The sequence below is a fragment of the Scylla paramamosain genome, chromosome 2 (assembly GCF_035594125.1).
Source record: "Scylla paramamosain isolate STU-SP2022 chromosome 2, ASM3559412v1, whole genome shotgun sequence".
NCBI lineage: Eukaryota > Metazoa > Arthropoda > Malacostraca > Decapoda > Portunidae > Scylla > Scylla paramamosain.
Window position 1 is genome coordinate 39,229,492 of NC_087152.1, and position 13,345 is coordinate 39,242,836.

The 13,345-nt window shown below is 44.6% G+C and overlaps 1 protein-coding gene and 1 long non-coding RNA gene across 3 annotated transcripts in view; one reads left to right on the forward strand and one right to left on the reverse strand.

Annotated features, from left to right (window-relative positions):
• The window catches only part of LOC135114912 (uncharacterized), a 221,033-nt gene that overhangs the window by 17,336 nt on the left and 190,352 nt on the right, over window positions 1–13,345 (reverse strand). The window lies entirely within an intron of this gene.
• LOC135114893 (uncharacterized) lies at window positions 49–9,058 on the forward strand. 2 transcript variants are annotated; one of them, XM_064031125.1, is made up of 11 exons: window positions 49–411; window positions 1,109–1,371; window positions 2,276–2,436; window positions 2,519–2,633; window positions 3,555–3,676; window positions 3,829–4,186; window positions 4,293–4,479; window positions 4,816–4,977; window positions 5,222–5,754; window positions 6,671–6,883; window positions 8,799–9,058. In XM_064031125.1, the coding sequence occupies exons 1-10, from the start codon at window positions 318–320 to the stop codon at window positions 6,848–6,850; spliced, it is 2,175 nt and encodes a 724-aa protein (XP_063887195.1). In that variant the 5' UTR covers window positions 49–317; the 3' UTR covers window positions 6,851–6,883; window positions 8,799–9,058. The 2 variants fall into 2 exon arrangements, with proteins under 2 accessions (XP_063887195.1, XP_063887185.1); XM_064031115.1 differs by lacking the exon at window positions 8,799–9,058 and adding an exon at window positions 7,035–8,568.

Below are 13,345 nucleotides of genomic sequence, written 5' to 3' on the forward strand. Positions count from 1 at the left end.
TCATTCAAGTGATTCGCTGCTTCGTCTTGGCTTGAATGCTCTTGCTGGGCCGCACCAAGGAAGCTTAAGAGAGTAATATGCTTCTTTAAGCCGCACAAGGAAGACGCATACAGTTGTCGTGACGGAGTGAGCGTGGTAGGCTGAAGGTGGCGCCATCAGGAGTAGCAACTGAGCCCCTTTCTTCGACAAAACTGACAGCGGCTGCGTTAACAGTTATACTGAGTCCGTAACCGCGGCCAAAGGAATACTGGAGGAGCAGGTGCCTGAGTGTGTGTGCAAGTCTGCGCTGCTATGCCATCCCTGACCATCTACGTGACATGAGCGAGGCAGACATAAGCACCGATTCCCTGGAGGACTGCCAAGACCTAAAAAGCGGCGTTAGCATGGCGGACTCCTCAACAGCGTGTGCAGGTGAGAACAGGTGCAGTGGTGAAGCAGAGAGGAATGTGATGGAAGGTAGGAAAGGAAATAATGATAAAAATATGGAAGTAGATGTACTATAGAATAAATGAGAGAAAATAAAGGGAGCTGCAAGAGGCAATCAAACCCACACGTGGCACTTCCTGTATAACACATGCTTATCTGTATCCACCTAACATTCCTAGTCTAATCTTTTGAAGCCCCCTATAGACTGGTCACTAACAACCTGATTACTGGGTCTATTCCAGTCATCTATCAGTTTCTTCTAATCCATCTTTTAATTTCACTTTACTAAGGTTGATCTCGTTACTTTTGTCCTAACCTGATTACTGCCCCTAAGGATTTCGTGACCTTGGCCCCTATTCTTAATAAGTGTTCCCCACAAGGACTATTTTCAACGGCCACAAAGATACAGTAACTAGTGAAATTCTCCTAGGTGTTTTTTCCTCCATTAATGATGATTGTCGTTAGATTACAACCAGAATCCTAAGAACATCATTAAAAAACCCCAGTAACTTCCAGTAATCTGTTCGAACCAAGTTAAGATAAAATGCCGAAACGTTTAGGAATATGGTGTATGGAAGGCAAGGTAGTAGCGTACACACAACAGTGGTGAAGCTTTCTGCCGCGGTACATTGCCGAGCCATGGTGTTAGCAGTCCCGTAACAAGGCTGTTTTCCACCCACAGAGGAATCAATGCAGGATGAGGATGACGACGAGAACGACGAAAACGCCCTGGTTGTGGTGATGACAGAAGCTGAGGAGGATACTAACGACGAGGATGGCGACCACAGCGGCGAGGGCAAGGACAACGATGAGGATGACGATAATGAAGAAAGTGACGATGATAGTGACAGCAAGGACGATGAAGGCGACACCAAGGATGATGAAGGCGAAAGCAAGGACGAAGGTGACGAAAGTAGAGACGATGTTGGCAGCAACGATGGTGAGGTAAAAATTTCACACTGCTCGTACTTGTAGACATGACACGACATGTTCTTATTCATTCATTCATTTGTTTAAAACAGTATTGTCTGACAGGACAGGGACATTAGTTCAAGAGGTCAGTTCTCCTGTGGAAGCTTACACGGCGAAATCACTCGGGAAGTAAAAAAAAAAAAAAAAAAAAAACTCTTCTCCCTAGTTTCCCTTACACATCAAAACTGCTCGTAGTAACTTTTAAGTGGTAACGCACCGCTCTAGCTTTCCCTGAGGTGATGTTGCATCTGAGGTGGGTTGGCGGCACCTCTGGCAGCAAGTAAAGGTGCGGTGAGCCATTAGAGTCGAGAGTAGATGGATTGGAAGTGCGCGTTTGGACAAGGGAGCAGGTGAATGATAGAGCTGTGTAACTGATGCTGAGGGAGAGGGAAAGAATAGGTTTCGGATTCACAGCGATAGTTGTTTTAAAATTTTACCATGCGGGAGTCATGTGGGGCCTTAAGACTGAACGAGGAGCGTGTGTGTGTGTGTGCGCGCGTGCAAAAGTTCTCCTGGGGTAATGGGGATCAGACGTAGAGGCTCAATCCTCGTTTAGTTTCAGCAGTATTCCGGTAAGAAACGATAGCCAAATGACACACGTATGGTTAGTTTTTAATAGGGAAAGTATCCCTAAATTTTTCCAGAAACTAGGTTCTATTGTTTGTAATAGCTCATTGTAGTAAAAGGATGTTAAAGACACTTATTAATCTATTCAATAAATGAATGAAATTAATCCATTCAATAAATGAATAACGTCACACAATACCAGGTTACAGGAATGGTTGAGCCTCGTCCTACTGCCATTATGTGAGTACAGTGTCTGTGGTTAGTCATGCAAGACTCCTCGCATTACATATAACAAGAGGCGTATTTCCAGACTGCAGTGAGGACATGTAAGGAGAGAGTTTTGAGGACACAGCAAGGTGAGGACAGAGACCCAGATCAGCCTGTCTCTCTAGGCTTTTCCGATGCCCTGGACGAGATGCTGCTGCAGCACGGGGAGTTCCCCGCCTCGCCGCTCCTCGCTTCCTCCCTCAGGTACTGCGCGGCTCAGCGCAGGGCGTGGCAAAACATGATATCGTGTATGGTCTGGTGCTACACACGAGGACTTCCCGCACAGGTATCGGAACACATCGCTGGACGCGCTCCTCGACTTCAGGTCCCACACCAGGCAGCCCGCCTCCCATGCTGGTGCCGCCGCCGCCACAACGCATGACCATCGCCTCGGTTTTAAGGTGGGTCGTGGGAACAGATGGTGTTGCACGCTAGAGGCTTTTTGAGCCAAAAATGTAAATACTAAAAAAAATATCGTCCTGTTTTCTGATTCTCCTGTGAGCTTCCTTACCCATGATGGCGACCTTGTACCAATTCTCCTTACTTGCAGCCCTTCGCATCGTGTCCCTTCTTGTGCTCACCTTGTGTTCCAGATTGACCCTTCCTTTCCTCCTAGCTAAGCACAGTAACTTTATTTTTGAAAAGGACCTGGCAGTTCATTGTAGTAATAATCTTCGCGGAGACGGTCACAGTAACAAAATCTCACCGAATCGTGCGCCGCGCGAACCAGAAGCTCCACAGGTTTGGTTCGTCACGGGTGACTATCTTGCCTGGAGGGCCACTAACCTTTGAATTGCGTCGCTCCCAATTGCTGTTTTTTTTTTATTTTTTTTTTTTATATATTCACGTGAAACTGACGTACCACCCTTGTGGCGAGGAAGACGCTGTGGCTGGTGGGATGTGAGGCGAGTACAAGCGTGTGTGTTTGAGACATTGGAAGCAGCTTGGATGAAATGTCTTCCTCGCTGCAGTGCTGCGCTCTTCACTGTCTTTCAGTATCCTCTTGCGTTCGAAGTATGTAACTATGACTTTCATCAGCATGAAACTTCTTTCACTGAGGGTGATTCATGCTGTGATTAAGAATTGCGCAAGTACAACTGATTCCCGAACTGCAGGAGTCACTCAGTAGACGCGTGAGGCACCGCAGTGTGTGACCAGAACTACAGGCAGATTTAATCTTAACATGAATTAATTCACGTATTTAAATGCAATATATTTTTACTCTATTCGATTAGCAATGTGAGGTATTTGTTCTGGTACTAAATTAATGATTTACAATACATATCCGTGATGCCATGTACTGGCACCTTTTTCCGCATCAGGAGGAACAGTCGCCGCCGTCAGTCCTGTCCTGGAGAACCGGGGAAGGGGGTGAGTGTCTTTGGTCTCCCTCCACTAGCGCTTCCTTCGCCAGCTCCCGTGCCGCTGCAAGGAATGTGGACAAGTACGTGTACATTGCTTATATTGTGAGGCATTGCATTACGTCTACGGAACATTTTGTATCACTGCTTATATTGTGAGGCATTGCATTACGTCTACGGAACATTTTGTATCACCTCATTATTGGTAATGTGGTGTGTATCTCACGGATCGCAGCTCCTACACGCCTGGCCCTGCGTGCTTCCTCGGCGCCCGCTGCCTCCTGCCTGGTGAGCACCACTCGCCTCCCCCAGCCCATCAGGCCGCTGGATCCCTTCCAGCATGCAGGTACTCCAGGCAGCCACCAGCATACAACTGGCACCTGCCCCCCGCCCCCTGGCAGCCCACCACCGTCCCCTGGCAGCCGCCCACCGTCCCCTGGCAGCCGCCCACCGGCCACTGGCAGCCGCCCACCGCTCACTGGCAGCCACCTGTCCCACAGTGGCAGCCGCCCACCGCCCACCAACAGCCGCCCACCGCCCACTGGCAGCCACCCTCCGTCCACCACAAGAGTGACGGTCGCCGGTCACCAAAGGTACCGTAACAACAAACTGCCGAGCAGCAACTGGAATACAGCGTACTGATGACACATCGCGACCAAAGGAATATAACTTTAATTTCATTGTATATATTTTGAATAGCTCGACGCGGCGGATGTGGATGGAAACAGCAGCGAGGCGGATGGACGGAAGTGCTCACCGCGGAGAGCGATGATTAATGAAGTGATGCTCAACAACACCCGCGCCTTCCGGTCTCACCCTCTGTACCCGTTGCTGCACGACCTGGCGGTGATCGACCACTACTTCAACAAGGCTGCCTTCAACCTGGGTCAGTGACTCGAGGCGGATTGGAGGCTCTGGCTTGGCTGTGAACAATTGGGAGGGAGGCAGTAGTATTCGCATATTTGACTTAACTACTGAGTTCCGTAGCACAGGTCTGCCGTGTTCACGATGCTGCCAGAAAGTCGTTTATTGGGATGCTTTACATGACGTCTGGAGTGGGAATCTGACATGCTTTCCCGTGCCTGCAGTGTGTCAGGAGAGGCGAGAGTAGAAAAAAAAAACATAGCTTTAATTCAGTCCTGTGGTGAAACGCGATACACATTGTTACCAACATCAGTTACTATTTGAGGTGAATACTGCATACTGTTTTCATACCTTGCAGGGCCCCTCCTCTCCTTCCTGCCATCGACCACGGAGGAAATGGTGACCCTGTACCTGAGGAGCAACCCACACGTGGCCCTCAACTTCAGTGAGGACACGCAGAGCCTTGCCGTGGACGCCGTGGTGCTGGATGCCGTGACCTACACGCACCACTCCCTGCTGGGTGAGGCGGTCGCTGCAGGGTGGCTTGACATTTTTGTTTTTCTGTGGTGCAGTTTGTTCTTCGTCTTGCTATTGTGTCATGTGGGATACATTTCGTACACTTCGGTAGCTGCTGGATAGTGTCATTCAGGACCGAGTGAAATTGGTGTTTGCGCGTGTAGGCACGAAGGGACTAAAGCACCAAAAGAGGTGAGGGAAATACTAATATTAGGCTTTTAAAATTTATCTCTATCTGTAACCTGCAGAGAAGGTGACATTCAAGTCGTCGCAGGAGGCGACGAGGATGAGGGAGAGGGCAGCGAAGGTCGGCAGGGAGCGGAGGGGCGTGGAGGAGATCCGCGACCGCTATATGGACGTGCTGCGCTCCTCCAAGCCCCTGCGCCGCGCCTGGCTCGGGGACTGCACTGCTCCTACCACCACCACCACCACCCTCACCACCACCACCACCACCGGGAGAACCAGAGCGGAGGGCGCGCATTACACGGAGAGCGACGACAAGACGTTCCTGGACTCCCTCCATCTGGACAGCTTGCCCGCGCCACTCTCCCCCATCCCTGACACCAACCCCGCCCCCTCTACCCTGCACTCTGTCTCCGCCACCTCCTGCATCCCCCAGGTCTGCAGCACAGCCTCCCTGAGTGTCACCCTGACCCTCACAGTGTCCACCACCACCACCACCACCACCACTACCACCACCACTGCTGCCGACAACGCAGTCACCGCCCCGTATCCTGCAGACGCCCGCCGCAGGATGCCCAATACCCACCACAGCAGGGAAGTGAGTCTTCCACGCCTCACCTTTGCAGTGAATTTCTGTCTCAAAATCTCTGATCGTAATTTTAAACACTTCAACGTCATAATAGACTATTTCTCAACAGGCTATAGTGGAAGTTGTTGAATGTTTTTAAGGGGGTTTCATGATGCCAGTGATGGATTTATGGATTATGCTTTACCAGTGTGCATAGCACCTCTTGATAACCAGACTAACAGTTTCTGCGAAGTCGAAAGTAGTCTTCAGGAGAGAGAAAAAAGTAAAAAAATCCAGGCCCTCGTTCATAAATCTGGTGTGAACTTCTCGGTTTTAAAGAAAGTTAAAATAACTCTGGCCTTTAATTGCAACAGAAAACTGGTGTACGTTAAGGGTTGTAGAAAACTTTTAAGGGGTGACTAGTGACAAGTGTAGTCTCCAAATGTTGCGCTCCTCCCTTTCATAAGAACATTTTTCTGAGGCCACAAATGTTTAGTTGGGTGTTCGTGGATAATTTCCTACAACCATCAGAATCATGAAAACAATCTTGTAGAGCCCAGTAACTCCCATTACAACCTGTCAACAGAAGCAGTCAAGATAGAACGCCTCAACATTTAAGAGTACGGGTCTCTAGCATGTATTCTGGAACACTTCTGCGGCACATCACTACTTTCGAAAGGTTAAGGGTACCCTTGTTTCTATTAATCTGGTGACATTAAAAAAATTATTAGCAGGAGGAACACTCGTGAGATCCCGGCTAATCATCTCTGTGGCCTTTGAAAATAGTCGTAGTGAGAGAGCAAAGTGTTTTGGAATACAGGGTCTATGCTGGTTTTGGTGATGAAAAGCGGGTCTGAGGAACCTCATAACATTTAATTGTGTCTATCGTGTTAGTTTTTCTGCATGCAGGCCTTTACGCGATGGTGTCTATGGTTCATGGTTCCAGGCCCGGGAGGTGCTGCGGGCGTGGCTGAAGGAACACCAGCACTACCCTTACCCTGACGACGACCAGAAAGCGGCGCTGGTGCGGCTGACGGGGCTCACCGTGCAGCAGGTGACGCGCTGGCTGTCCAACGCGCGCCGCAGACACTTGCCCAGGCTGAAGGCAGACAGAGGGACCCAGTGACTGACAGACTGAGAGACAGAGTGACAGGCGAGGGTGAGGGAAGGTTTCATGCAGTATTTGTAAGTTGTTGAAGCCGTCACGTTACAAGGGGAGCTTTCGTACAACACTGGCATATGAGTAGGCATGTTCACAATGCTATGTAGCACGAAAACTACAAATAAATGTTTTGCTTTCACATTTTCAGGGATGAATTAATGTCGCCTTGATGTTAAGCGTCCAGTAAGTCCCTAAAAACAATGTTAAAACCGGTTTAGACATTGAGGAAAAGAAAGAAAAAATGTACTGCAAAAAAAGAAACCGCCGCATGAAAACAAAGAAAACAAAACTAAAAACAACATTAAACATAAGGAAAACGACGTTTTAGAAAAGGGAAACACCTTACGGTGAAAAGATGGAAAAAAATAGATAAAAAAAAATTCTTTTAGACAACGAAAGAAATAACACCACTGATTTTTAAACGGCCAGTAAGCAACCCTGAAAATGATGTTGAATTCAATTTATAAAACCAAAAGAAAAAAAAATAGCTTAGATAAGGAAAGAAAAAAGTAGTACAAAAAAATAAAAAAATAAAACGCTTTAAACAACGAAATAGAAAAAAAACTGCTCTAGACAGTAAAAAAAAAAAAAAAAACGCTTTACTAAACAAAAAAATGAAAAAAAAGACAAGAAGGAAAAAAAGACAAGAAGGAAAAATCATTGAAAAAATCTGAGATAACAAACGAGGAGAAACAAATATAGGAAAGGAAGACCAAAAATCAGCAGACGTCCGGTTGTAGCGAGACATCAAATTTTCCGTCTTCAAATACTGCAAGCTGTAAATGTCTCCACAAATGAAACCTCAGAAAAATGAAATTCGCATAACTTTCCTCTGTAATCTCCTGGCACCGAATTCCCCTAGATGATATACATAAACACAGCACTGCTTGAAACGGAAAACACTGAAAAGACTACACAAATATTGCATCCATTTAGAAAGAGAAAAGTACAAGAGAGGAGACCAATAGTGAAGAGAAACATCAGGGCGCAGCAACTGGATGAAAACATGTTCCTTACAACGTCAACCTGAACCTGAAAGCAAGGAGACCAGCGTGTGAAAGGAAACATCAGGGACGGATTTGTGCTGTGGTATGGAGGAGGATGACCCTGTGAATGTGGCGTGGGGGAGCCAACTAGGGGAAACTATTAAGGCTTTCTTTGGGAGATGGGATAGAGAAAGACAGGATAGAGAAAGACACGAGACAGCTGGGCCTGGAGGGAGAGGATGCACAAGACCCCATCAGGAATTAATAAGGCAAAAAAAGAAGAGAAGGTGGGCAGAATCGAACAGTAAAGTGTGACTGTTAGGGAGAGGTGATGGACGTAGAGCAAGCGAGAGTGATGAAAGGGGTGAGATGAGAAGAATGAAAGAAAACGAAGGGATTAGTATCGGGTGAGGTAGGACAGTGACGTGTGCTGGTGGGGGGCGGGCGGTGAAGGCATGTCGGAAACTGGAGTTAGGATGAAGTGAGGGGAAAGGAAAGGGTTGGTGAGGGTTTGAAGAACTCGTGAGAAACTAGAAAAACCCACCAATGTCATTTCGCTTTTTTTTTTTCTCTTTCTCTATTTGTCATCAGTTTATTTGTATTCTTAGAGCGATAGATAAATAGAACGGATTCGGTAATCAGGTTGTTAGTGCTGAGTCATTAGGAAGCTTTTAAAGATCAGACAGATTTATGGATGGGGATGACAGATGGAAGTAAGTGGGTATGTTTCATAGAGTGACTGCCACGTGTAGGCCTGGTGGCTTCTTGTAGCTTCCTTTATTTTCTTATGTTTTTACTTTTTCTGTATTTATGTATATTGATTTTACTATTACTCTTCTGTAGCATGGTATTCAATTTATTAATCTATATAGTATTTTTCTAAGGGTCGCCGTTTTCTTAGCAGTGTGAATTACATCTTTCTGCAGAGAAGGTGAAGGGAAGGAAGAGCACTGGAGAGGAACAGGAAAAGGAATGACTACGGTTACCGTGGTATGTCAAACAAACAATCAACAAAACATAAACAACGGACGAAAAAAAAATATATAGTCACTGTGATATTCGTTATGTAAAAGTAAAATAATTCATAATGATTTCCGGATTTACACAAGGATCTGAAAGCGAAAAAATGATCGGAAGGAAGGAATGTGACGACAGCAAGGAAGGGAACCAGGGGAGGGAAAACTGATGCACAGACTATCACGTCTCTTTTCTTCCTTCACACACCCTCATGGCCGCCTGGGTGTTGACTTGACGCGCCTTATCATCAGGACAGCGGGTCCGCATTCTGGACACCACCAAGATAAAAAAATACAAATAAATAAATAAATAGATAAATAATAGTAATAATAATGATAATAATACATAAATTAATAAATAAAAAAAAACAATAAAATAAAGCAAATTAAATGAATAAATAAATCAATAAAAAATTGATCAAAATAAATAAAAAAGTAATAATAACAGATCAAAATAATAAAAAAATAATACATAAACATGTATAATATAAACACAAATAAAAAATATTAACAAAACTAACAAGGTAAATAAATTAATAAATAAACAATGATAATAAAAATGAATAAACAAACAAACATATATATATAAATGAATAAAGGAACTTTTCCACACTGTCCTCACTGGTCTGCTGGGCGAGACCGATCAGTGATGAGGGCGATCCCGCTGCCTGTTGCCTGACGCAGCTAGGGAAAGGCTTCGAGGGCTCCTAAGAATACCAAGAAGGGGTCGGTGGCTGCTGGCAAGTTCAGTGACGTCACAAATCTAGTTTTCTACTCCGTGACGAGGATCAGTATGAAAATGTGATTATTAAAGTGATATTCAAAAGTCCTCCAATATATTTAATTAATTATACTTATTCCTTAAAACAAAATTATGAGGCTTAAAAACATTATAATACTTTATCATTATTTCTCATTTTTACTTACAAGGAAAATTAAAGTGTTGAAAAATCCATACAATATTTTTCTTACTAAGCAGAAGTTACTTATCAGATACTGTATAATCTTTTTTTCTTTTGTTGTAGTGTACTTTCGATGCATTCCTATCATCGGTATGCTTAGTAGCAGTGGCACACTCCAGTGAGTCATATGTAGAGCATTCAGGGACAACATTTTCAAACGTTTCGAGGTATTTATAACTTCTAACAGGTGCTAGTGGAAGTTATTGTGGTTTTCAAGGTCGTTTTCATATTTCTCGTGATTCTAGCTTGACAATGAATGTAATATAAAGAAAAGAGAAGCCTTGAGAAGCCGAGTGATCATCTGTGTAGCCTTTGAAAATCCCAGATGTTGTGGAAATAAATAAATAAAGAAAGAAAAAAGAAAAGAATGAACGAAGAAATAAATAAAGAAAGAAAACCTCAATATGTACAAAACGATGCAGTTCTAACACACTTCACTTTCCTATATATAATTCACAGCTCTCATTTGCGTACGTCAGAACAGCTCGGCGCTCTCCCTCCCCTTCCACCAAGGCGTTCACACAGGTGAGGGCCAAGCGCCGCACCGCCCCAGGGACACCAGCGGGAATGCCCCTCGTCTCCTCAGCCTCCACATTCCCACGGCTTCAGGAAACCTCAAATGGAAAACACGCCTGTGTGCATCGAACAAGCCCGCCCCGGTTTATGTAACGTGACGGACGGTGAGAGACAAGAGTGGAGGGCTTGGCCAGCACGGAGGAAACTGCACCACTCGTGAGAACCAACACAATACAGCAACGGGAAGATGTAATTCAATGGGTGGTTTTTCTCATATTCTGTAATGACCACTTCTCGTAATGTTCGGTGTGATAACAGGCAGATAAAAAAGAGACTGTAGAATAATTTTTTGGCCACATCAGGCATTAATCGAGGAAACCCAGCATAGGTGAGGAGGTTTTAATACACTTCACGTAATTTTGGATTCGCCTTCAATCACCCATAGGATCTGCCATCTTTAGTGTGTGTGTGTGTGTGTGTGTGTGTTTCCAGGTTTTGTCGCCTTAGGTCAGATCCTTCTTACATAAAAGAAAAAGAAGAAGAAACACACACACACACACACACACACACACACACACACACACACAGTTCTTTCTCGAGTCTCACCAGCGACACGTGCCAAGGAGAAAGGTCTGCGGCGTGAACCCACTCGCCATCCTCGCCCCGGCAACGGAAGGTGACGGGGCGCGGCGACTAACTAACCAACCAACAAACAAACAAACCAAGCAACCAACTAACTATTAACCTAACAAACCAACGAAGTAAGTCAGAATGTGATTAACAAATTAAATAACTAATGGGCAAACTAACACACCAATTATCAAACAAACTAACAGAAAACAATAACGACAACAACAAACCAATGTAAACGCAAACAAAGGAAGGTTAGGAAATGAACTGGGAACTAAATAAAAACAAAAAAAGTGGAAAGGGAAGCGATATTTAATACACGATAAGATCACATACAAAGACCGTAAGACCCGATGACGTAAGGACGTGACGAGCAGGCAAGGAAGGAAGACGGACGTGTGTTACGGTTTAGAGAGCGATCCGAGAGAGTGAGTGATGAGCGGATATCCGAAACAGCACTCCTGAACTCGCGCGCCGGATGTTGCCACGAATAAGACAGATAAGTGGAAGAAAAAAACAAAAAAACAACACGAACAGAGAGAGAGAGAGAGAGAGAGAGAGAGGACTGGTATGCGCGTGGGATGGTACAAAGCCCCTTTTCTCGTCCTTATTTCACTTCCTTTCTCTCTCTTTCTTTTTGTTTCTCTGAAGGAGAAGGAGGAGTAGGAGAAGGAGGAGGAGGAGGAGGAGGAGGAGGAGGAGGAGGAGGAGGAGGAGGAGGAGGAGTAAAAAAAAGAAATGGAGAAAGAAAAAAATATAAGAAAAACAAGAAAAAGATGATGTTATTCTCTCTCTCTCTCTCTCTCTCTCTCTCTCTCTCTCTCTCTCTCTCTCTCTCTCTCTCTCTCTCTCTCCTTTCCGTTCTCTCCCTGTTCTGGTGTCGTGGCCAGCAGAGGAAGCATTGAGCAGGAGAGGAAGGAAAGCATGACGTGGAGGAAACAGAGGCAGAGAAAGAGTACATGATTGTTAAAAAAATCTGTGGGAGATTAATTAAAGGAAAACTTCGCACACACACACACACACACACACACACACACACACACACACACACACACACACACACACACACACACACACACAGAAACATCTACGTAAGCACATTAAATGAAAATTCTCTCACATTTTCATTTCCGTTTGTTTATCTCAGTCAGTATGTGCATATGCATTAGCGAAACGAGGATAACGGAAACACACACACACACACACACACACACACACACACACACACACACAAGAGGATGAAGCGGTTGGTTGGAAATTTACATCTATTCATATTTTTATTTGCAACACTGCTTGGGTAGATAATTATATCATATATTATGGTAACACAAAATTATTAGGAAGGAAATCATACATAGTCCTTTAAAAACTGATTAATGGAATACTCGAATAAACGCTGTAAGAATATAAGAACATAAGAAAATAAGGGGAGCTGCAGGAAGCCATCAGACCTACACGTGGCAATCCCTGTATAAAACATGCCTACCCATTTCCACCTATCGTTCCCATTCATAAATTTGTCTAATCTTTTAACGCTTCCTAATGACTCAGCACTAATAATCTGATTACTGAGTCCGTTCCATTCATCTACCACTCTATATGAGAACCAATTTCTCCCTATCTCTTTCTTGAATCTAAAATTTTCAAGCCTGAACTCGTGATGCTTTCCTCTCAAGATCTTAGCTTCGTCCCGTACAATTCATGAGGGACTTCTCCATTTATACATGTTAGGTATGTGAAGTTAAAGCCTCTTCTCTTCACTCAAATTTATGTGACCTGATCTCTCTAATTGTTCTGTTCAATTGTTCGGTCGACGTCGCAGAAGCATCACCTCACGTAGTTCTTCACGCATGGTTTGTGTTCCAGACTGCTGCCTGTGTGACTCCAGCCTCAGCTACCACATTTTCCCTGCATAAACCTTCATAAAATACGAATACCTTAATTTGTTCGAGCCATAACTTACTAAGCTTAGGAGCACATCACCATCTGTCTCCTTTATGATATTTCAACATACAGTGCACATGTGCAAATGAGTTTTCTTTCAAATTACTGAGTGACGCTGCATTCACTGGTGTAGTTGTGATACAGTGTTAAGATTACATTTCCTCTCTCCACACAAAAGGTGATGCAAATTAAAATGCAACACTAAATAAAATCAGCTTTTTCTCTCATGAACTGCAACAAAGATAAAATATAAGCAAGGTACAAAACATACCTCTCTCGGAAGCAAAACTATTAACTACCGTCAAGTTACACTAATATATACACACATCCATATACACGTGTGTGTGTGTGTGTGTGTGTGTGTGTGTGTGTGTGTGTGTGTGTGTGTGTGTGTGTGTGTGTGTG